This window comes from Odontesthes bonariensis, chromosome 13 (genome assembly GCF_027942865.1).
Source record: "Odontesthes bonariensis isolate fOdoBon6 chromosome 13, fOdoBon6.hap1, whole genome shotgun sequence".
NCBI lineage: Eukaryota > Metazoa > Chordata > Actinopteri > Atheriniformes > Atherinopsidae > Odontesthes > Odontesthes bonariensis.
Genome location: NC_134518.1, coordinates 16,424,256 through 16,448,907, shown reverse-complemented (window position 1 = coordinate 16,448,907; position 24,652 = coordinate 16,424,256). Strand labels below are relative to the sequence as shown.

Sequence of the window (24,652 nt, the reverse complement as noted above, 5' to 3'; positions counted from 1 at the left end):
TTGATTTATGCAAAAGTCAGAAAATGGCTCATCTTTGCAAATTTCTCAAACGTTTTCAAACATAAATTTGCATGCCAAAGCTGCAATACTCTGCGGTGTCAAGTAAAGCAATGCTACTAGTGCATGAATCAGTCTGGAGAGGGGCCTAAGAATTTGAACCTGAATGACTGATATTGTAAAACTTACATGAAAACTATTCCCAAATGATTTATGCTAATTGCAGTCACAATCAATACATTTCTGCATTACCATTTGTTTTTTCTTGATTATACTAACAGTGGACTATGTTGTTCTTTTTCTCAGGGCTGATTGTCTTAGCTGCCATTACACCAGAGTCATCACTGGATTCAGGTCATGAGACCAATTCCTCTGAATTGACAGATGTCTCAGAGATGGTGTCAGCAATGAAGCAAAACCAAAACCAAGCCTACCTGTTGGCTCACCATATCAACAAGGAGCGTATTCTTTGTCGCCGTGACTTCCCCCTGGCTATCCCTGGCTGCACAGCAAAGACCATAGGGACTGGGGCCTTCTCTCTGGGTCAAATACGTGCTGGCTGTCCACCCAAGCAAGTAATTCTTAGCAAGACTGTTCCCTTTAAAGTTAGCCCCAGCCAAGATTCAGCGATAGTCAGCGTTGTAACAGAGCAAGGGAGTAATCAAGACATTACCAACATGAAACAAAAAGCAGAATTAAAAGCGATCTCTGAGTCTGCCAAAGCAAACACCTTTGACCCCCCTTCAAAACCACCTGAAAAAGTTAAAGTGTCTGATGCTTCACTGACATCTGTCAGTACAGATCAAAAATTATCAAATGCTTCAGGAGAAATGAAAACTCAAAATCTCCCCGATGGTATAAAGGAGAAGACAGCAGCAACTCTTAATACAGATCCTATAAACAAAGCCTTACCTATCATCTTGCCTGTGGTTCGAACTTCTTCTGCCAAGATTTCTCCCACTAATATGTGCCAAGATGCCAAGACTGCCTCTAGTGAGACCATGAAGCCTTCAAGCTCTACAGAACTTGTGCCAGTTGATGATCTCTTCTGCACATGTCCGGTGAAACAGGATCCTGCACCTCAACTAAGACTAAAAGATCCACAGGTTCAGAAGATAGTGGTGTTTCAATCCTCCTCCCCCACAGATGATGAGCGCCTTCGAGCCAAAGGTCTGCAGTTGGCAAACAGCAAAGAAGGCAAAGAAAATGCAGGAAAAGTAGGAGCAGATCCTTGTTTGGCAAAACCAAGCCCACAAATACAAACTAAGTTCTCTCCTCGTTTGCCTGTAAAAGTAGAGAGAAAGGAAACAGCTGAAAGCAAGACTGATGGTAACCAGAGCAAATCCCACCTCGAGTCACAAAAATGTCACGTGAAATCCTTACCTATTTTAGATGATCTAACAACTACATGCCCCTCTGTAGATAAAGTCTCCACTCTCCCAGCCAGAGACTCAAAAAAGTACAGCACAGGTAAAGGCAAGTCCCAGCGCAGTGCCCCCTTCTTGAGCTTTAAAAACCTTCTTTCAGCAACGTTTCCAGCCCGAATGCGAAAAGAAACAGATGAACGAAGGGCTCAGTTGCAGAAAGTTCGCCAGTATGAGCTTGAGTTCTTGGAGGAGCTGCTGAAACCCAAGACATCGCAGGGAGAATTTTTGCCCCAAGGTTCCTCACCTGTGCCCTCAGGGACTCCTTGTGCCTGCCAACTCCGCACTAGTCCTGTCCTTAAGGCCCCTGGGATCTCCAGGGAGCAGCGACGTAGCTGTGACTGTAAGCGAATGTGTAGGGGAATGCGACTACCTGACACCCCAGTTGGCACCACAAAAGAAATACAAAACAGAGGAAGAGAGAGAACCATTGCAAAGACCCCTCCGGCAGTCTCCAAAGTCCCTCATGCTCAAAGTGCCACAAGGAGACCTCAGACCTTGGAGATCAAGACAACACGAATACGATCAACAAGCCTTGAGTCGAGAGAGCCAAGGGGAGACCAGGGCTCCTGCTTGCCCACGTGTACTTCTCAAACCGATTGCATGGGAGCTCCTCAATATAAGAAGCTCCAGAGACGATACAGCATTGGGGAGCTGGATAACAACACTAGCACACCAGTGTATGCTGAGGTGAAACCGAAAACCAAAAGTCTGGAGAAGGAGATGGAAAGAGTGAGGGCCACAGGACTTAGGCTCCCCACCCCAGTAGAACCAGTCCACACTCAGTCTCATCAGGCAGACGGGAAAGGGAAAAAGGGTGTGTTTTTCATTCAGGGGGAGGAACTACTGCGTGAAAGCAAAGAAGGAACTGGGGAAGTCCTGCTGAGCCTGCCGAGTGAAGACATCGATGACAAAGACAAATGCTGCTCATTTTGTTTCTGTTACAGAAAGTGTGAGGCTGCAGATGAAAGCAGTGAGAAAGAGGAACTCTCATACTCCATACCCCTTCAGGTCCTCCCAGGTATGGAGGTGGACGCGCATACTTTTCCTGTTGTAAGCAAAACACTCCAGGTTCTTAATGCAGAGGACTGCAGTGGGGAAGAAGAAGAGGTAGAAGAGGAGGAACCACAAACACAGGACATAGACCTGAGATCCTGTGGTACACTGGAAGGAAGCCTTGCACGGGTACAGGCTCTCCAGGGGAAAACGTTCAGCTTGCCTGATGGTTTTCTAAATGCCCAGCTGGATGCTAATGAGTTGCTAGCTATCCTGCGACAATGTGCTAACAGCCCACAAGCTGAGGGTGAGACTCGTCTTCAGCCCTCACGGATTACAGAGTACAAACAGGAGCTGGCAGTGCGCTTTAAAGAGTTCAGAGCATCGTGTCGGAGAGTGGCAAGTGTTGAAAAAAGCCCAACACGTATGCTTGCTGTTGTCTCAGCCAGCTTCCAAGTGTTGTGTGAACTAACCCAGACCTTCATTCAATTGATCCGGGGGGTTCGTTCAGAAACCCAAAGGCTGCAGCTATTGAGAAAAGTTGAGGAGGTAGCCATCAACTACACTTTACTTCTGCGTGCAGCAGAGGAGTCCATGGGGCACTCCAGCAGTTTGCCAACAAAGACAGTGAGCCCTCAAATTTCCACCAACACCAATAACATGAGCTCACTCACACGACCCATCAAAACTCTGCCTGCCCAGTAAGAAAAGGTCTGGCAGGAATGTAATCAGAACAGTCCAGAATGTGGGTGGCTACACTATCCAAATTCATTATTTATTTATTGTTTACAATTTTTACAAAATGTGCAATGAATCATCCTCAGTAAAAATTGCAATGCAACTGTTTCATCCCATGTTTACAGGCCCTGAGGTAGCCTTGTTTAGAAAAATAAAGATATGCCAAACGGATGCACAATGGAATAAGAACCCTATAACAGACTGGGTAATACAGGGCTAATCACCTCATATCAATATACATAATATAAATAAATCATTATAGTATAATATTTTATATGTAATATATATTTGAGTTGTGTCTACTTAGCAAATAATATGAAGTTTTGTGAAGAAAACAGGTGAAAAATATATTTGAAATGTATTGAGTTGAGAGAACCATAAAAATTATAACAAATCAGATATAAATGTATGTTTTGGACAAAATAATTAAGGAGATCTTGTTAAGTAGCGACTTCTGTAAACTGCATAGTCCAAAGGGTCGGTTGGTTAGATGGTGATGTGTTTGTTTGTGGAATTTGCTAACTGTTGTAACTCAAAACTGATCTATGTTGGCTGTGATGGCAGTGCCTGACATACTGTTACATCAGTCAAAATGTAAGTGACAAAGTTGGAAAATGAAAAGCACTGAAACACAAGTACGGCATACGTAACAATACTGACTGACAGAGCTCCACTCTCTCATTTACAAGAGTGCAGGTAGAAAATCACCTGCTCAGGGCAGACAATGTAGCAGAAGCTCAATTGACAGTCGTATCCAATGTACAGTAAAGAGTGTTATTACCTCACTCAACTGCAAAGAAGACATGCCCACAATATAATCAATAACAGAGTGTATTTTACACCTCCACAAATCCATGGCTCACTTACATCTCACTGGTTGTGAATCATAGTTTTAAATATACAGTAGACTTCTACTAGCAAACGAGTAAGCTTGTAACTAGGATTTTGCACAACCTCTGACATTAGTTCTGAAGCCTAAATGTACCTTTTAATGTTTTATTCTGTGTTTTTCGATTCATCCTGCTGCTGAAAACAACACCACTCTTTCATAATTCATCTTCTAAAAGCTGACGTTGGCCCATTTCAAAATATTCCTATGTTTTTATTCAGGTTTTCAGATACAAAATAAAAAAAAATGCTTTCTATGTGCTGTTACACAATGTGCAATCTAGCAAATATTTAAGAAACCCACAAAGTAGTTTTCTATGTATTTTAATAAAACTAACACATCATTTCCTGTCTGAAATTCTTTGTGTCTCACCCACTTGTTATTCCAGAAAAAAAAATCTGAGGTTTTATAGTTGTGTTGGCCTATAATGTATGCCGGATATACTATCAAAAGAAAGTGCTATGAAACCAAATTAACAGTGACAACTGTTCTGCAACAATGTTAAAGGCAGGAAGAGCAATCTACTATCTCTTGAAATAAAAAAGTTTTGGAGTAATTTGACAAATACAGAAGTGTCGTGCTAAAATTGAACTTAACTCAAATGTTTTTAAAGTACTATTTAACATGCTAAATTCTCCCCTCCTGAAGTTATATAATCATCTTATAGTAAATATTATAGTTAGGACACTGAAACATGCAGTGTTCTGTAGTTACAAATAAATCAGAAATGTTCAGAATTTGACAAAAAGCATCACCCTTACAGTGTGCTTAATCATGAGCGAAAGCAACACTTCAGTTTTACCTTCAGCTTTGTTGCACTTTCATCTTGGTTTCAGAACACACTTGCGGTGTGTTTACAAGTCCTCTCTTTTAACAGTGTTTCCTCTGCCGCTAATGTGGCCTCTCCAGAACCATTACGCGGTGTTTTCTCCCTCAGTGTGCTGCATGATTTCCCCTGAGACTTTAAGGGACAACCACACTGGCATTGGACGTGATGATACTTTACAGATTTTGAAAGTGGGATAAACGGGTCAAAATGAAAGGGTATGGTGGATGTGTATTGATGTTTTGCAAATGGTATACGATATGGAAATGTATACTTTTACACTGCGGATGTAAATAACATAATAAAACATGTGAGGGAATAAGAAACACTTTTAAACCTGTGACATTAAGACAAATTCAGAGCCCGTCACTATTTTGTAAATAGGAGAAAACATGTCTGTGAGGTCATTATTTATAATAGTAATGTAACATAGAAACTAATAGTAAAACATATATTTTGAAGAATATATTATGAGTATAAAGCATGGGACATGTTTATTTTTATAAACAAAACAATCGGACAATATCCACTCAATCAGCACTTGAACATTTCAATCAACATCTTATGTGCTTGTCATTGGTCCTGTTGCTTTGGTAAACTGTAGATTAGTCTGTTTCATTCACACAATGAGCCCATCATGACTTGATTCATTGTTTATTTTTGTGCACTTCTTTCATTCCTGTCTTTATTTACTGTCAATAATCTTGTCTTCACTGTGGTCTTCTGTCTGTGTGCAAACTTCTCTCATGTTTTAAGAGCAATAAAGTGTATTAAATAAACTCTTTCAGAGAATTTGGAGATGACATTGTACGCACTAAACTTGTTGTAATGCCAGCGGTGTCTGTGGGAACAAGTTCAAACAAAGTGCATCATATGAAAGACTACCAGGAGACATCTCTTGCGACAACAGATGCTTATTGCTGGGATTGTTTCATTCATTTGACTCAAGCAAAAGGGGGATGTCGGCTTAACAGAGCAAACCTAAATAACATGACACAGCACCAACTACTTGCAGGAAGGTTTACACAATTTGTCTTGTGATGCTTGTTTTATCGCTTCATAGCAAAGGAAACAAACAGTCACACCAGGGAAGCAGCTTTGACAGAAACAGTTCAATATCATATATGATGAGTTTCAAAGGTGCTTGAGAAAAATAAAAAAAAAACAATCTCATGAAAGAAAACTAACAACTCGTAATTCTGTAGTTAGCAAGAAGTAAAGTTATAAGAGATGCATCTGAGCCTTATTTTGACATTTTGTTCAATTCATTGTTGTACAAAGGCAAACTGGCTATTGGGATTACCAGTTGCCCACAGGAAAACTGAGCTCTTTTAAGATAGAGAGGAAAAGAATGCTGGTTTAAATGAATTTTGTTTGTACCTTGGTGAACTGAGTCATAGCCATAATAACCCAAAACTTGGGGTGGGGCGCGATTCAATGTGAATAACTTTGGTCTACAAAATAGACTCACATTTTCCTACCTCATAGTCAAATGCTCCAAAGCCTAGATGAAATTGAAAAAAAAAAAAACAGTAACAAAAGTGAGGGATATGAAAAAATAGTGTTCAAGGCAAATCCATCAAAGAGCCAGTGGTGGGGACGGCAGTGAGGTAGTCAGTGGTAGGAAAAGCAGTGACGTGTGTCATTTTCCCATATTTTCTTTTCAAACAGCCCACTTTTGTTTTTTATTGAAATTGCGAGCAAAATGTTTCCGTTGCTCTCTATATAGTAGTATATGCAATATCACTCTACTTCATATACACATTGCCTTGCCAAAAAAATAAATAAATTACCAACTGGATTCAATTAAGCTAATGGATATGCTTCATTTTGTCAGGTCTAAAGAAGTCACCTGACTACCTGAATACACTGAATGACCAGATTTTTCCATCAAGAGTTTTTTTTTTCTTCCCTGATGGCAAAGGCATGTTCCATAATGACAATCCCAGGATTCATTGAGCTCAAACTGTGAAAGAGTAGCACAGGGAGCAAAGAAAATAATGTTCCCATATAGATTGGCAACCACAGAACCCAAACATAAATCCCAATGAGAATCTTTGCAATTTGCTGGAAAAGACTTTTGGCAGCAAGCAGTCTCTCATGTCATCTTGGCAAAAGATTAAAGCAACTCTTTTAGAAAGGACTGTTGTGACATTGCATAAGCTATTTGAAACAACGCCATATTTGCTACAATTAAAGCTAAATGTGATCCAAGAAAATACAAAAGTATGTGAATTTTCTTTTTCTTTTTGGGGCAGGCTATATAAATCAGACTCCATCAAATAGGCGCGTCCAAACTTTACTGGATCATCATTTATTAACATTAATTTACAAATCCGTGGTCTGTGCATCCTCTGGCTCCTGAAGTAACAGAGTCTATCTATGTCAGTCTAAAGTCAATGGCCTCATGAGTTGATTGCTGTACTGAAGAGAAGCTAGACAGGAATTGCTCATTTTGAAAATGCATCTTTAAAAAATAAATGGACAAAAAAAGACTCCAAAAGATGAATGCTTTGTCCTGAGAATGAGCTAACCAGGAACAAATACTTGCCCCCTGTCCTCTCCTGGTGTTGTATGTAGTTACATTAAATGCAACAGAATTACACAATCAAATAACCGAATGAATTACATTTACAGACATAGTTACAGATACTTGAAGAAACCGGAATACTGAAAGTCATTATTGAAAATGACAAAGTTGTCACTTTTTGCATGTATTCTGTTGGGAAGAAAGCTTATATGTGTATAACAGGATTCATTCTATTGCTTTGCATCTTTTTGCCATGCAGCAATATATTTTTTTTGGTATATCTATATGGACAATACGGTTCAGCAAAGTGATAAACTTGAGACCGTCAGCATGTTCAGATAACTTACAAGGAGCTGTCTCTGCATGTAGACTGGCTCCATTTATTTGAATGGACGTGCTACTCATCTGCATATAAAAACTATGCATGCTGAACAGTCAAACATAGGCTTAATACTTTAAATGCCTGTTTCAGGAGTTAATACTCATTAACAATGCTCAGCTGTGTAACCCTTAACATTTAAAAACTAATCTTCATTACACTATTTATTTTTACCTATGCAATTCCTATTATGAAACTGTAGTGAAAACATTTGTATTGTTGAACTAAGTGTACTCTTTTTCAAATTTCTTCACTTAGAGGCAGCCGTTTGATGAAGAAATTGGTCACCAAAAGGTCGCCAGAATGTCTACGAGGGGCTGAAGGAAATGTCAAGTACGTGCCAGTCTTTAACAAAATGGGAAATTTATGTTTAGCCTTTATAATAACACAAGAGGGATGTGCCGTTTCCTACTAGCAGGCTATTAATACTCGTCGAACTTGCCACGTATTAACTACGTTTTCGCATCCACTGTGCTCATAAAATGTGCGTGGCCCACCAGGTCGGCGTTCTATGCGTCACCAGACGTTCTCTGGTGGGAATGACGCCATCACGGCAAACGACAACTTGAAGCGTGCGCGCCGCCCTGGGAGGATGAGTCGTACGCGTGATGTGTGGGACATAATGGAAGATAGGTAGGAAAGGCTATCAAGCTCGGTAAGAGTAGCTCAACAACTGTTGATCTAATTCCAGTTGTCTCGGACGCTTCGGTACGTCTGACTTGATATTTGATCGCTGGCGCAGTTCGCTTGGACTGGACGACGCCCTGGACCACAACAAAATGCCGAATATCAAGATATTTAGCGGTAGCTCACATCCGGATCTTTCTCAGAAAATAGCGGACCGCCTGGGTCTCGAATTGGGGAAGGTTGTTACCAAAAAATTTAGCAACCAAGAAACATGGTGAGGTTTTTGCTGTTGTGTTCTCAACAAAGAAATTGTGCGTAGAAGTGAAATGTTGTAACCTAGCGACATGTATGCTATAAATGGGAAACGTGGTGTCACGGTCAAATTGCCGCGCAGTGTTGTCGGGAACTTGTAGTCCACGAATGGTTTAGAACTAATGCTAACTTGAATGAGTAACCTGTCTGCTAACTCGAAACAAAACAATCTTAGCAGTCTTAAGCTAAAATGACAATGTCAAACTTTCTGACTCGACACGCATCTCCTTTAGCCCCAAGTTAAACCCTTGATCAGGTGAAATCACATGTGCACACAAGCTAATGTTTACTCTTGTCTCATCTATCTCAAGCTTCTCTGGGTGTGTTAGCTCGGTGGCTCTAAGTGCTGTTTGTCTTGTCACGTCTCTTCTCTGGTAGTGTGGAGATAGGGGAGAGCGTACGTGGAGAAGATGTCTACATTGTGCAGAGTGGCTGTGGGGAGATCAATGACAATTTGATGGAGCTGCTGATCATGATTAATGCCTGCAAGATTGCCTCAGCCTCCAGGGTCACAGCTGTCATCCCCTGCTTCCCATATGCCCGTCAAGACAAGAAGGACAAGGTGGGGGTGAGGGATATCTGTCTATTTACTTCTGTCATGTCATTTGCCATCCAGCATCATGACAGGAAGCCTGCAGCCTTGCCCATCCGTAATCAGTCAACAAGGAATTTTCCCCTTTATCTTTTTGCTTGTTCGCCAGTCCCCCGATATGTGTGTTTTGCTAAACTATCCCGAAGCTCAGATTTCATTTATTTCTTGTGTTGGCATTTCCTCCCATTTCAACATATTGCATGAACTGAATGTTCCGCACTCATGTCTGCAAAAACAGGAACTCTATATACGGTGTTGTGGTGCAAGATGAGCTGGTGTCTAGGATTTTTGTGATGACTTGGTTATTTGTATGCGTTTTGCCTATAATGAGCGTATATTCTGAAAATTTAGGTCTGAATAAAAGAATGTTTGTAACATTTGGCTGGTGGGGTTGAACACAAATGCTAAACTCTCAGTTAAGTGTTATTTTTAGAAGTGAGCCATGCTTGCCAGTTTTCTTATTCCATGTGGCTGAGGAGATCTATTTTCATTGCAGAGCCGCGCGCCTATCTCTGCCAAGTTGGTGGCCAACATGTTGTCAGTTTCAGGCGCAGACCACATCATCACGATGGATTTGCATGCCTCGCAAATACAAGTGAGTTGTATGAGAGCAGACATAAACTGAAGTTTATTTCGTTCATGCCCCTGCAGTTAATTGGTCTTTGATTTAGTCTTTTTATTGGGACTTTGTAAACCCATTTTTAGCTATTTTTTGTTTTTTATACATAGATATATAAAGATATTTTATACATTAGAGAGATGCTTAGACCGGCCTTATCTGCTATTTTAAACACATTTAAAACTGTATATTAGAAATAAATCTGATCCATATAGAATGGGTGAATATTACATAACATGTGGTTTTTTTATCTGGGTTTGAAACCGTGCCACAGAAAGGCTCCCATTTTCAAATATTTTTGCAAATATTTCTTTAGAAATTGTTATTTTGGGGCCTCTTTTTTTTTTTTTTTTTTCCTTTCCTTTTTTCCTTCCTGGTAGTCTTTCAGACTGGTGACCATAAGGTTTGTGTAATTGTAAATTCTGCTTCATTAGGAATCTGATGGGTTTTCTTGTTTGTTTTTTTTTACCAAATGTTTGCATATATGTCAACAAAGGCAGACATCTGACATATTTTTATCTTTGTCCAGGGATTCTTTGACATCCCCGTTGATAACTTGTATGCAGAGCCAGCTGTGCTGAAATGGATTAAAGAGAACATCCCTGAATGGAAAAACTGCACCATCGTCTCACCTGATGCAGGTGGAGCCAAAAGGTATGCCTGTGCCACGTGTGATTTGATAAATGCAAATAAGGGTTTACAGACCAGCTTCAACCTGTGAACTTTGTACAAACCTTTTTTTTTTTTTTTTTTTTCAGGGTCACCTCAATAGCGGACAGGCTGAATGTGGACTTTGCTCTTATTCACAAGGAGAGGAAAAAGGCAAACGAGGTGGACCGCATGGTTCTCGTTGGAGATGTGACGGATCGCGTCGCCATTCTAGTGGACGACATGGCTGACACATGTGGGACAATCTGCCATGCTGCCGACAAGTAAGCCCCATTATCTATCCTTTGGAATGAATTCACATAGAACTAACAAAATAACAGGGGCCATATGGGGTTTGGCTTTATTGGTTCAATTAACCTCGAGACTCGTAATGCATTGCACTGTTTCTCTCCCTTTAGACTTATTTCTGCAGGGGCCACCAAGGTGTATGCCATCTTAACCCATGGCATCTTTTCCGGCCCAGCTATATCACGAATCAACAATGCCTGTTTTGAAGCTGTTGTAGTTACAAACACAATTCCTCAGGAGGAGAAAATGAAGCATTGTTCCAAAATACAGGTCAGTAGACATTTTCTGTGTCAAATCACTTTAAGAGAGGTGTGATTAATATGTCTGTTTAGATGAAAAACCTCAGGTTAATAATTTACTGTTTTTCTTTTTTTTTTTGTTAGAAGCTGACTTTTTATTTCAATGTGGGTTTTTTTTTTTTTTTTTTTTTAATGCATAGAGGGTGTAACAGTGTTTTCCTGTTTTTCTCCAGGTTATAGACATTTCCATGATCCTTGCAGAGGCCATTCGCAGAACTCACAACGGCGAGTCCGTGTCTTATCTGTTCAGCCACGTCCCCCTGTAGCAACACCATCATCTGTGCGCTGTTAACACCAAATAAGAAAAGAGGGAACTCCCCAAACACTACCATTAACACGTGTTCTGCTAATAATCCGTGGAGAAAAAGGAAAAAAAAGAATGAATGAACTGTCGTGTCTGTTACTAATGCTGACCCCACTTCACTCCAGCCCCCCCCCCCCCCCCCCCCCCCCCCATCAGCAGCGTCCCTTCATCTCATGGGCGCCAAAGCAAAGGCAGACTGCCTGTTTAGGTTGCCGTACTTATTGTATCTGGATAAATGAGCGTCTATCCAATGTGGACTTTGTCTTTCTTTCATAACATTTAACTTTTCCGAGTTTCTCCTGATCGTTGTACCTTCCCAGGTATCTCTTAAGTCTGTCGTCAAAGAGCTCATATGAATATATTGTGAAAAGGTTTCAGTGCTCAGGAGAAGCACCTTGCATATAAAGCTGTTACAGTGCTTTTTGTTACAATGAACGAGTCTAGTTTCTCATGTTGCTCTTGTACTTTCTGCTGTTTGAAAGATCCTAATTATTGAATGTGTATTGAACTAGTTTACAGTGCCACTGAAGCTCCACTCAACCTAGAGTGCCTCAAAAGTCTGAAATGAAATGACATTATCCTCCAGTCTTATCTCGTTTCCTTTTCATCCATTTTCTCCTTTGCTTTCTCACTGGACGAAGAACTTTCCCATTTGTCCTGGCAGGCTGTAAACCGTTTTTTTGGGTTTTTATCTTTCAGCTCTTGAGGTTCCTTCATTGAGTGGGGTTTATCCAGTGTCCAAACTTTCCCCCTCGAGAGTCTGGTGGAATATGTTGATAGAAAAAAGCTGTCAGGGATTTTTAGCTCGGGGTGTCTCCAGGCAGGAGCTTCCTTCAGAAATGTTCACCTGCTGTTCTTGTTTGTTTTTCGTATGTCTGGAGGAACGATTTGTCATTAATATGCGTAATCCAAGCCTTTGTGTTTTCTTTGACAGTAGAATGAATGCTCCAGTTATTTGAGGATGCATTCTTAATAAAAGTGAATATGCTTAAAATGATGGACGTTTTATTTCTGGTGTCTGGACTGAAAATAAATGTTGTTTTTTTTATATATAAATCGGAGTATTAATTTGCACAGAACCAAAGAACACCAACAAGTTTGATTGTATATATTTAATAGGACAACACAATAGTCTGATAACACTTAATGAATAAATGGAAATACATTGACTTGAGTGAAGCAGCTGGTAATAAGCAAAGAAGAAAAGTTGTCAGTTTTCATTGGGGTCAAACTTGTGAAAACCGTGCCAGTGACGTATCAAGATGATGATACTTGGGTTGGTTCTGCTGCTTTACTGGATATAACACACGTTAATGTAAAACTGTTCACAGTATTTTATACCTTTAGCCTAAATCCAATGCAAACAATAACATACTTTCAGGTGCTGTTAAGGATACAAAACTCCTTAAAAGGAGAAATGATGACTATTGTAATTATAATGGCTGAAAAGCACTGCATTTGCAGTGCTTTTAAAGTAGCAAAAAGCTGCATCCGGTCATAGTGGACATGCAGTCTGTCGTATCCTCTCTCTATGAGCCCCAGCCTGTGTTTGCACATGAGGTGCTTTGTTTTGCAAACACAGCAGATCATGCTTCATTGCTCTAATAAACCTGGTCAGGTTTGTTTTTCTTTTCTTTCTTCCATAGAAAGCTACAGTCTGACGTCATTTGCAACCCCCTTCCCTATAATGCACATTATATTTTTAAACATCAAATGTTTTATTTTGCACATTATTCAGATGCTCTTTCATTAAAACACCAGCAAATATAGAGGTTCAATTCTTTTTTTGTTGTTTTCGGTTTGTTTTTTATTAACTTTAGAAGGAGATACAAATTCTATCAGAGTTTGAAATCCAGTCTGCTAGAATTTATGTCTCCCACATAACTTGAGTAAAGATGGAAGGTTCTCCATATTCAAAAAGGCAATGAAGCACGGTGAGAAGTATGTGCAAAAAAAACAACTTTGGTCTGTGCTTTACAGAGATGGGATACAGATTAAGACTGAGACATCCCATTTCTAAGAATCTGTATCACTCTTTAACTTCAATTAAAAAAAAGATTAACAAAAGATCAAACTTCATCATATTTACTGGAGTTACTAAGCATGATCTAAAGCATTTATAAGATAAAACATCTGATGGTGGGATACGATCAAGGCTATATGGAAAGGGGGACACAGATTCTGACTGTAAAGCCTCGCGAGAACAAAGTGACTACGGGCAGCTGTAGCTGTTCTCCTCCGGCTGAGTACCACCTCTATGACGTCACAACTCTGCCTGGATTGGCTGCTCTATAGTTATCACGACTTTGAAGCGATAAATTACATGATTGGACTTTTGTACATTTGATGAACACAAAAGGGAGCTTTCTTTGCTCCATTAATTAGTTTAATTCACCGTGAAGCGCAAAAAAGAAAAGAGGAAAAAAATAAATGCCCTAGTTAATGCAGCACAACAAACAACAATGAATATGAAAAAAAAAGACTGGCTATCTTGTGATTTGTTAACTTCACAGATGCCTTCGTGTTACATGGATGATTTGGACTTTACTGAGAGGAAACAAAGTTGTAGGAGGTGTCGTCGCTGCTGAACATCGGGGAGTCTATTTAAAGACAGACCTGAAGAGGTCACTCTCAGATTTAGAACTTGATACCTCAGTGTGCCTATTCTTCCAGAAACTATAGATACGCTCATTTTTGGATGACGAATGATATTTATCCTGGTAATGAGTTCTGTAGAAAACATGTAACATTGGCAGAAACAACTGCGCATTTTGTGACTCTGAGGTTGAAACTGTAGAGCGTCTCTTCTTTGCTGTAACTTTATAAAAAAGAAAACGTTCTTTTGCAGACTGGATGTTGCTAGAAGATTCTCAGTCACCCACCGAAGAATGACATCCCATTCTGGACCATGCAGGATGATGATGTACGATGATGTGATTGTTGTTACTAAGCAAATTATGCAAAAATGCATGTTCATAGGTACCAGATTTTCCCATCTTCCTGAATAAGGTGGGCAGTTTTGAGAAAGCAGTGAAATGAATGTATAAGCACTAAATCAACCTAAATCTCTAATTATTTAATTTATTATTTTAGGCTGCTGTTGATGGTGAAGATGTCATGCCAAAAGTGATGCTCTGGCCGGTGTTCCCTGGGAGAGGTCCTCGCATCCCCCGTTGTGCCTGACAAGACTGCGGCCGCCTAATAAAATATAATGAAGACAGCCAAAGGCGGCGGCGCATCCGAGCGCACCCAAGATGTCTAACCAGCATGCATTGCTACAGGACCGTCATGCATCACGTCAAGTCGATGCTCCATAATACCAAAAAAGGGCTGTGATAATACCGAGAGCACCTGCTTTGCTCGCGGCTTTTGACATTTAGATGTGATGGCATATCACCCATTGTAGGAGCTGCAACCGTAGCTGCAAAAATGTCCGGAAATTAGTCGTCACGTTTGAATTAAACCGACGCCTGTTCTTCCTCATATTTGCCAACAAACAAATAGAAGATTAAATTGTTACAACGCTTGCATTTTTTTTTTTTTTTTTTTTTTTGCCGACAGTTGACTTGGTAAGTAGGCTACTTGTGATTATAAAACCTGCAGTTTTGCATGCGATTTTAGACCCTTTGATCTAATTTGAACGGATTTGTTCTTAAACAGGAGAAAAGGGCTGTGATTGGATCATTTATCACCACAACAATCTGTAAACACGTTTGGGTCATATTTGATCTTTGTTCGGTCGTACCTACATTTCAAGTTTGATTTAAAACAAAAATATATATATTTCACGTCATGTAGTGACGCTCCTGTGTAATTGCCACTTGGTTTCAAGGAGGTCGGTTGTGATACACGATCGTTATGCAAGGTCTGGGTACTAAAGTATAATCCGTTTTTCTGTCAAAACGAAAAAACGAAAAACGGAAGTAGCTGTCCTTTTTCCTTTTTTCGTTTTAAACCAAAAACGAAAAAACGGCAAAAAAACGGATTTTGTTGATTTCATAAAAAAACGAAAAACGAAAAAACCAAAATCAAATAACGGACCAAATTTGGTTTTTGGAAATTACTTTTTTCATTTTTCGTTTCTTACATTCGAACATGACGGCAGGCAGACCGGAAGCGGAAGTAACGCCAAAATAAAATTAGCGTGCTAATTTAATATCAAACATATTTTCCGCTTTTTATACACCCATTGTAGGTAGTAGGCTGCATTTATTTTAGTTAAGTGAAACTACAACAGCTGGTTGTTTGGGAGAACGTGATAGCCTATATAAAATTATAATACGCTTAAAAAAAGTGATCACAGGCAAATATGACAAAAGATGAGACTAGCCTTTCATTTCTAGCTGAACATTGCATCTACAAACCTTAAACAAAAACAACCGTCTTTTTTTTTTCTTAAAAGATGTTTTATATTGTTTTCATATAATTTTCTGATGGCAATTATAGAATGCGAGTGCGTGTGTTATATTGAAAGCGAGGCTGTCTATGAATATATACAAAAGTGAGTTGTTGTTTTTTAAATGTGTTTAATTTTTTCAATGAGCAGACATGAAAAAAGAGCAAAGCATATTTGTTTATAGTGTAGGCTACAGTGCTTCATTCAATACACTGATTCGGAAGTTAGGGTAGTTCAGCGTATTACATGGTAAGTGAGTGATGGCATCTTATGCTGTAAGAGTGGAGAAGGTGGGAATTGGCCAGGAGTTAGGCTACACTGGAAGTCCGGGCAAAGTAGGACATAGAGTAGAGAGTAGAGTATCATTTATTAATCCAGAGGGAAATTAAGGTGTCCAGTAGCAAACATACATCAATAGAAAATACACAAGGCAATACACACATCATTACACAAATATCAACCATATAGCTCTTCCATACATTCAGCAAAAAGGCAGATCTCTCTCACACACACACACACACACACAGTATGTGTCTATTGTCCTAGTGAAAAAGCGCAGAGTCCTAGTGCAGAGAAGTTGTTCCTGATTATTGGGGGGGGGTCTCTCTTCTTTTTCAGCTCCCGCTGTATCTCTAGCTCATTTTATACTGTATAATGTACCCGTCACATCTATCTGAAACTGATCCTTCCATTTGAGTTTTTGATTTTTCTGTTGTTGTTCCCAGCTTGTTGTTGTTGTCGTCGTTTTATTATTCTGTCTAGTCTTGTCTTTTGTATGTCTGCTTATTGAAAAAATTAAACACATTAAAAAAAAAAACCTCACTGTTGTCTATATTCATAGACAGCCTCGCTTTCAATATAACACATGCACTCGCATTCTATAATTGCCATCAGAAAATTATATGAAAACAATATAAAACATCTTTTAAGAAAAAAAAAAGACGGTTGTTTATTTTGTTTAAGGTTTGTAGATGCAATGTTCAGCTAGAAATGAAAGGCTAGCCTCATCTTTTGTCATATTTGGCTGTGGTCACTTTTTTTAAGCGTATTATAATTTTATATAGGCTATCACGTTCTCCCAAACAACCAGCTGTTGTAGTTTCACTTAACTAAAATAAATGCAGCCTACTACCTACAATGGGTGTATAAAAAGCGGAAAATATGTTTGATATTAAATTAGCACGCTAATTTTATTTTGGCGTTACTTCCGCTTCCGGTCTGCCTGCCGTCATGTTCGAATGTAAGAAACGAAAAATGAAAAAAGTAATTTCCAAAAACCAAATTTGGTCCGTTATTTGATTTTGGTTTTTTCGTTTTTCGTTTTTTTATGAAATCAACAAAATCCGTTTTTTTGCCGTTTTTTCGTTTTTGGTTTAAAACGAAAAAAGGAAAAAGGACAGCTACTTCCGTTTTTCGTTTTTTCGTTTTGACAGAAAAACGGATTATACTTTAGTACCCGGACCATGCAAGTGGTCTGTTTGAGTTTTCTGGTTCTGAATAGAACATGCCGTCCTCAGTTCATCCACCACCAACATGCAAGCCGTAAACACCTGTCTGTCTAAGCACCTCTCCCTTCTAGTATTAAGTGGTTTTTAATCATCTAAATTGGCAGGAAACGCACCAATTTACAAAGGATGATCACAGACTGATCATTTGATTACTTAATAAACACATTTATATGTATACATATATTTGGTTGTAATTTCCAACCTCTTCATCTCACCAGCCCTGGAAGCCTTACCTAATTTGTTATTTTATTTTTTTCCAAGCTCCAGTATGGCAGGAAGTCCTGACCATAAACAAGATGAAGAGCGCCTTGGAGGCACTATTGTTCACTTCCAGAGTTATCTACACGGAGGAACGTCCAGCTTGCTGTCCACCCTTCCCACCCTCGTCATCTTCCCAGTTTACAAGACCGTTTTCCGTCAACAAATCCATAACACCCTAGTTCACCAGGCGGTGGGACAGCTTTATAAGGAGGGCCCTGCAAAGCTCTACAGGGGCGTGGCTCCGCCCTTAATGAAACAGACGCTGAACGGCACACTGCTCTTTGGCCTCCAGGACACCCTCCTACGTCAGCTCTCCCTGACGTCCCGAAACATTATCCCTGCCGATGCCTTACCTGCTCTGGCTGGGTTCGGCGCAGGTATTGTGGAAGCTGTGGTCTTTACCCCATTTGAACGTGTTCAGAATGTGTTGCAGAACGGCCACAATGACCGTGACCTACCTTCCTTGAAGAGTGTTCTTGTAAGGCTGAAGGCGCAGGGGGTGGCCTTGGGCTACTACAGAGCCTTCCTGCCCATCACAGCTCGCAATGCCCTGGGCAGCTCCCTCTACTTTGGCCTGAAGGGACCTATATGTGCCGTTGTGGCAGGGCAGGGGCTCTCTCCACTGGCCTCTTCCTTCATCTCAGGAACACTGACTTCAATGACAATCAGCTTGACTCTGTACCCTTTGTCTGTGCTGGTGGCAAACATGCAGGCACAGGTGGGAGGGGAGACAGACGGGGTCATGGCGTGTTGGAAGATGCTGTGGGAGTCTCGGCAGCAGAATGTGGCTCTTCTGTATCGAGGAGGTTCCCTCGTTATTCTGAGGTCATGCATCACATGGGGAATCACCACTGCCATTTATGACAGGCAGGCGAAACGAGCATCCTGAAGAGACGGTGTCGAAAATAAGCATGTGACAATCTTATAACTAGATTAGGTTACATTTACTATTTGACATTTTGTTCCTTATCAGCCATTTCACTCTTTCAGTGCACATTAATTTGCATTTATTTTCCGATCTTTTCCCCCTTTTGTGCAGGTGCCCCAGGTTTAATCCTTTCTCACGGTGAACATGGCAGGAAAATTTCAAGTGTCACTGAAAACATCAATAGTGTCCCAGCCAGCCAGCAAGCGAACAATTCTAGTTAACTGAAACCACAGCAACTAGATGAAACTGCCTGAACTTGACCATTGCAACATTCTTTAGGAAATTATTTATCATTGCAATCAACGGCAGTCACCTGGTTCAATCCAGCAAACTGCCGTTTTTGAGTGTCAAAATGGAATGTGACAGTACCACTGCCAAGACTAGTGCCCTGATGGAAATATCTCAAGAGCCAAAGTTTCTTTGTGCACTAGAAATATAACTATGGTGCTGGTTAATCACAGGTGCCTTTGTTCTATTTATGTCTTGTAAAGGAATTCGTAGAAAGTTTTGTCATCATTATGCATACGACCCTACAATGTCTTTGGGGTAGCCTACATGTTTGTCAAGAAATAATGAAATAATGGCATTAATAACCAGAGTTCCAAAAAGGTTGGGACGCCGTGTGAAATAGTCATAAAAACATCATGAACAAATGTTGAAAACGAGACACTTTACTAGTTCAGGAAAAATATAAGCTCGTCATGAATTTTATGGGCACATGCACTGCAAAATGGGCATTGTGGAAAAAAATGTGTTAAAAGCTTACTGCAGGAGTAGCAGTTCCTCAGCATCTGATGATCTGCCTCTTCATAGTCTCTGAGTTATACCTGTAAGTGCATAAAAGATCTTGATGCATGTTTGTTGTGTTCCAATCAAGATGATATGTAATCATATACATGCATCCTAAAGATATATACTTAAGGGGGCGCTATGGCCCAGGTGATAAAAAGAACATCCCAACCACACTGTTTGCAGAAGTATCCACCAAGACACTGAATGCCTACCTAGCTCCAATTACGATCATTGATTTGTGATCGTAGACAACAAAAAAAATGGATTTGTTGAATTTGTGGTGTTTGATCAAAAGTCGGATGTATTATTGTTAATGGGTATATGAGAAACGCATTGTAAAGTACTATGTTGTCATTATATATGTTCTGGACCTATCTTGACTTGTCTAAATCCGTACTGCCTGGATGATATAAACATATAATTCTTCTTTGTTGTTCTAAGGTATGCAAAGCAAGTCAGCTCTATTAGCCATAGTACATTGCTACTTGTTGTTTGTATGACCAGTTGTGAGGTTTTTTTTTTGTATTTAACGATCCACCACAGTGTCAGTCTCAGGTAGACTTTTTAATAGTCTATTTTCTCAAGGATTGTGAATTTAAGTGAATGATGTTAGTTATTTGTTATTTTTGTACTTTTTTTTTTTCCTGGACCATTGAATATTTAGTCTTTTCTTCCTCTTCCCCATGCACTAAAGGGAATCCAGCTTATTTTAGACCTCAAAACCGGCCTTTTAAACCTTTTGTCCAAATAGTTTACACTTGTATGTGCAAACACCTTCATCGTGTATCTTGAACTGTTTCTTTATAGTTGGATTCTACGTGCAAATTGAAAGAAAGCCACCAACACCCTGTAGCCTATATAATGTACATACATCATAAGGAAAGGGCTGAAACCAATGAGACAGGCTACAGTGGTTGGCACTGTTGCCTTCCATAAACAAAGAGTCTGGGCAATCCTGTGTTGGCTAACTGAGGCCTTCCTATTTCCGGTTTTCATGTCTTTGCCATGTATTTGCTCGTGCAAGTATGCAGACACATGCAGGTTTGGTGAATTATGAACTGTCTGTCAACCAAGGCTGCACTCTGTTTATTGACAAGGGGTCAATCTATCTATCTATCTATCTATCTATCTATCTATCTATCTATCTATTGTAAAAAATAAAAATAAAGTAAACAGCTATATCCTATTATCCATGTATTGCTGTGTTTCCCCCTTTTTGAACTTTCTCCACTGGGATCAATAAAGTTTATCTTGTCTTTTAAAAATAAAACTGTAATTCTATGAGCCATCCACTAGATGGTGCTGTGGTAAAAGTCTAAATGTAAATACATTCTGATCATCTATTTCTTATCAGCTATGACGGGAGGTAAGGAGAACAGTTCCTGCTCGTGCATGTATTGTCTTGCCAATGAGACTCGTGATTGCAAAAATGTACAGTGAGAAGTTTTACCAAGGAACAACCTTTAATTACGGGTCTGAGCGTGTCCAATTAAAATTATCTCCCTGAGCTTTGTGAGCCAATCGAAAGCAGAGCAGCAGTGTCCATGTTGGTGTGCAGATGGGCGTGTTTTCTCTATTTAAACCGTGGGCTTGCACACATTGCACACTTACGCAGCTGTACCTGGTCAAGACTGAGTCAACGCGCACCTCTGCAGCAGGTAAAAAAATTTTTATTTATTTATTTTTTTAAATATTAAGGATTTTCTGTTTTATCTACTGGCGCATTGAAAAGTGACTTCCTTTAATCAGATCAATCCAATATGATGGACAATTTTTAAGACAATATTTATATCAAGCTAAGTCTCATGAGGTGTTATGCAACATTGGGCTGAAGGCCATAAAACCATTTCGTCTTTATTAGCGGCACAACACATACTGCGTTACAACAGTGATTTTGTGGAGATAACCTCGATGTGCTGCATTCCTGTGCAAGCACAACACTTGCACTGCACGTGCAGCCTCTTTATTAGTGGGACACTTAACGCTGATCTCTCAAGCTACGCGTCGAGCACAGACCTGGAACGTTTATTTTCACCTTCCACATTTTTAAGGTGATGCTAAAGATAAAAGCCCTTCACCATCGTGCAGCACCTGAGACGCAGACGCAGGGTGTGGACGTACAGATGGTCATACGCCAGACTGGCTCTGCCTTAATGACAGACTCAACTTAACAGCGTAGAAAAAACATGGTTGTCTTTTCTTTCTGAAAATGTCCTATCCTTCTGCAGACGCACAGACGTGCTGTTTGACTTGCCAGTACTTGTCGAGCACACTCAATATTTTCCTTTAGGCCGCGCATAAATGCGAGTTGTGACTTTCCTATCAGAATAATCAGATTTACTTTTCGTAAATAAGTGTACGATGACACCAAAATAAGAGTTCATAATGAGGAGGTATGTACTACATGTTATCTCCTTTGACATATCTCTGGCGCTCAGACTACTATTGTCGTTTTTTTTTTTTTTTTTTTTTTTTTTTTAAGGTGTGGCTCAGTTTTAATGCCTGTATGGACATGTCATGCATTCCTGTAATATCTAAACATCAATGTCCTATTCAGACTCCTATTGTTTGTATTCTCTCGTTTCTTTTTATTTATTCTCTATTAGAACTTTTCCAAAATGAGTGACGTCAACCCAGTAAATCAGGAGGTGGAGAAGTTTGACAAGCAAAGGCTGAGGAAGACCAGCACTCAAGAGAGAAACCACATTCCAACCAAGGAGGGTAGGTGTTTAAGAGAAAAGAAGTGCGCTCCTCACAAAAGTCTGTCTGGTTCACACCTGTTTCACCTTTTTTTTTTTTTTCTCAACTCTTCCATGCTTCAACTCCTCCCTGCCTGTTCTTATGAAAGGCAATGACTCAATCAAGTCCAATGACATGGAGGTACACACCCATGTACTGGAGAGATTTTTCCTTGTTCTGCTAAATGGCAGCTTGTAACACCACCTAAAGTGATTTATTGTGAGGGCTGTAGCTCTTTTACAGTTGCGATAGATGTAATGCAGACTGAGCCCTCTTCTGGGACTTTGTAAAGGAAAGAAAAATAAATTGTAGAGCAAAGAGGTAAAGGCCCAAATAATGAAATGCAGCATTGAGGATGCTCATTTAAGATTTGGTGTGACCTGTGGAAGGTGTCAAAAGGCTCATACTTTGAGAGGCTCCCAGCTCTAACTTTAATTTATTAAAAAAAAAAAAAAATTTAAATCCGAATCCACCCCGAGTCTGAATGTGTTGCAAAGAGAGGAACCGACACAGGAGGCATGTTGGATTTTTATGAGTCTTTAAACATAATTTTTCACTGGACAGTTCAGCCACGTGGCAGTGAAAGAAGGAACACGTGTTAATCATTGCTTTTGAACAATGGGAGTGTTGTATTTACTATCCCAACTAACTTGAAAGCCAACAAAATGTTATCTCAAATGAGAAACTAAATTAACTCGTAATGAAACACGTCTTTGGTCAGTTGACGGCAGTCAGGGTTGACACTTTTTTTTTTTTTTTTTTTTTTTTTTTACTTGGTCTTGTAAAAGAGACATCATTGAGTCATTTCACTGACGGAGTAAACCCTACAGAACATTTACTGTAGTCCTGATATTGATACTCTTTAGCAAAACCTATAAGGGCTCACTTGAACTCTAATATTAATGCTTTGAAATGATCTAACCCGTTAAATTTTTTTTTCTTAAGTTCAGTGCTGTGCCAACCATGACACGATCTACAGTTTTCATGTTGCACGTTGCTGCTTAGAGCATAGTCTGTTATTACATGAAAGTGGTGTTTTAAAGATCTTACACATGAAGTTAAGTCTGTCTAAAGGAGCACGACATGGGCTGTGTCTCCCCAATGGGAGCTGTCCTCGTATCAGACCTCATCCTGAGGATACCCTAGTGTTGTCACCAGATTTACGAGGTTGTGCATGAAGACTATCTTTAAAACAGACCGCCTCTGTTACAAAAGCCGAGTGTTGGTATTTAGCCTGCAGGCATTTATCAAGTTATCCAGTTACAACGTGGGAAATGTAAGACTCGGTGTTTTTATGTACTCTCCTGATACCACACTAAGGTTTCAGTTATCTGTGCCGCAGAGTATATTTCACCACTTAAATTGTACTTTGTGCACACCTAATGATTTGGGAAACTGAGAGATGGAGACAACCTGGCTACTGAGTAGGAGCTCCAACAGATTATTAGCCACAGAGCCAAAACCTATGAACAGAAACATCTGTCGAGCAGCTGTTGTACAGTCAAACCGTAACAACTGTCATTGATGGCAACTTTGGAATACCAGAAATATCATTGTAAATGTAATTTTAGAACTTGCAATTTCTAACTAAAATTAAGTACTTTTGCTAAATATCAATTGAGAGATTAGGCTTCCCTCCTGTGTGTGTGTTTTCCTTTTTTTTTTTTTTTTTTTTTTTTTTTTTTTTTTTTTTTTTTTTTCTCCTCTCTCACTTCTTTCCCACTGCTCACCATCCCTGAAGCCTCACACACCGATCAACCTATCTCTCAGTACATGTTTGTCAAGGCAGCAGCTCTATTCACTCCTGATGATCTTAGCTGAATAAATTTCAAGTGCTTTGGTTTGTTGCATATGCCAGACATGTATCTATGATAGAGGACCCTTGGTTTAAAAACACATGGTGTGCTTTCATTTAAAAATATTTAATTCCTCAACTTTTTACCCCAAGTCTGACTCGGGGCTTTGCCCATTCCCACCATCTGGAATGTTTGATACTGTGTTTTATACTCTAAAAGCGCTCTATATTGGACAGGAACTCCCACCTACAGCACATGATGAAGATTGTCATCTGTCTTTCTTACAATCACACAGAAATTGACGAGGAGAAGAAAGCCATGAAAGATGGGAAAAAGTGAAACTCACCCGGCATGATTCCTTCTCCTCAGTCCTGCTCTGCTACCGTCTTCCAGTTCGGAGTCCTGTCATCATCTCCACCTCTGCCAACATTTTCTTTTGCTGCCATGTTTTATCCAAAATCCTTTTCAGGCTGTTGCTACAGGGAAGGATCTGTCTGTAATCCAAAGTATAAATGCAATGGGTGAATTTTATTGTGCTCTTTCTAAGCGGTGTACCGTGCGTTGAACAGAGCACAATATAGATGGGGTGTAGGTTTATATGGGAAAAAAAAAAAATTGTATAAAAGAAATGGAAGAGACTGCATTGTTACACCATACGTTTGCCTGTAAATGGTGCCATTGAGGAAATGTGAAAAATGATACAAAAGATATTTTTGTTTTAATAAAAATCAATGTGTCAAATA

The 24,652-nt window shown here is 39.7% G+C and overlaps 4 protein-coding genes across 8 annotated transcripts in view; all 4 read left to right on the top strand.

Annotated features, from left to right (window-relative positions):
- Positions 1-5,621, top strand: part of frmpd3 (FERM and PDZ domain containing 3) — a 96,248-nt gene extending 90,627 nt beyond the window's left edge. For all 4 annotated transcript variants that reach the window (XM_075481186.1, XM_075481187.1, XM_075481188.1 and 1 more), the window contains one exon: positions 304-5,621. In XM_075481186.1, coding sequence (XP_075337301.1) covers positions 304-3,122 — 2,819 coding nt within the window. In that variant the 3' untranslated portion in view covers positions 3,123-5,621. The remainder of the gene's footprint in view (positions 1-303) is intronic.
- Positions 5,622-8,347: 2,726 nt separating this feature from the next.
- On the top strand, positions 8,348-12,483 carry prps1b (phosphoribosyl pyrophosphate synthetase 1B). Of its 2 annotated transcripts, none has more exons than XM_075481184.1 (7): positions 8,348-8,680; positions 9,097-9,280; positions 9,807-9,905; positions 10,459-10,583; positions 10,688-10,861; positions 10,997-11,156; positions 11,359-12,483. In XM_075481184.1, exons 1-7 carry the CDS (start codon positions 8,559-8,561, stop codon positions 11,449-11,451), a joined length of 957 nt encoding a protein of 318 aa, XP_075337299.1. In that variant the 5' UTR covers positions 8,348-8,558; the 3' UTR covers positions 11,452-12,483. The 2 variants fall into 2 exon arrangements, with proteins under 2 accessions (XP_075337299.1, XP_075337297.1); XM_075481182.1 differs by having other exon boundaries at positions 9,097-9,286.
- Positions 12,484-14,829: 2,346 nt separating this feature from the next.
- On the top strand, positions 14,830-19,679 carry LOC142397251 (solute carrier family 25 member 53-like). Its single transcript, XM_075480595.1, has 2 exons — positions 14,830-15,058; positions 17,655-19,679. Exon 2 carries the CDS (start codon positions 17,662-17,664, stop codon positions 18,541-18,543), a length of 882 nt encoding a protein of 293 aa, XP_075336710.1. The 5' UTR covers positions 14,830-15,058; positions 17,655-17,661; the 3' UTR covers positions 18,544-19,679.
- Positions 19,680-20,928: 1,249 nt separating this feature from the next.
- tmsb1 (thymosin beta 1) lies at positions 20,929-24,652 on the top strand. Its single transcript, XM_075481181.1, has 3 exons — positions 20,929-21,032; positions 21,981-22,095; positions 24,205-24,652. The coding sequence occupies exons 2-3, from the start codon at positions 21,993-21,995 to the stop codon at positions 24,246-24,248; spliced, it is 147 nt and encodes a 48-aa protein (XP_075337296.1). The 5' UTR covers positions 20,929-21,032; positions 21,981-21,992; the 3' UTR covers positions 24,249-24,652.

Coding starts and splice junctions, on each gene's coding strand:
- prps1b (XM_075481182.1), top strand. CDS start 8,559: ATGCCGAATATCAAGATATTTAGCGGTAGCTCACATCCGGATCTTTCT. Junction 10,862..10,996: donor ATCTGCCATGCTGCCGACAA/GTAAGCCCCATT, acceptor CTCTCCCTTTAG/ACTTATTTCTGCAGGGGCCA. Junction 11,157..11,358: donor AGCATTGTTCCAAAATACAG/GTCAGTAGACAT, acceptor GTTTTTCTCCAG/GTTATAGACATTTCCATGAT.
- tmsb1 (XM_075481181.1), top strand. CDS start 21,993: ATGAGTGACGTCAACCCAGTAAATCAGGAGGTGGAGAAGTTTGACAAG. Junction 22,096..24,204: donor CCACATTCCAACCAAGGAGG/GTAGGTGTTTAA, acceptor ACAATCACACAG/AAATTGACGAGGAGAAGAAA.
- LOC142397251 (XM_075480595.1), top strand. CDS start 17,662: ATGGCAGGAAGTCCTGACCATAAACAAGATGAAGAGCGCCTTGGAGGC.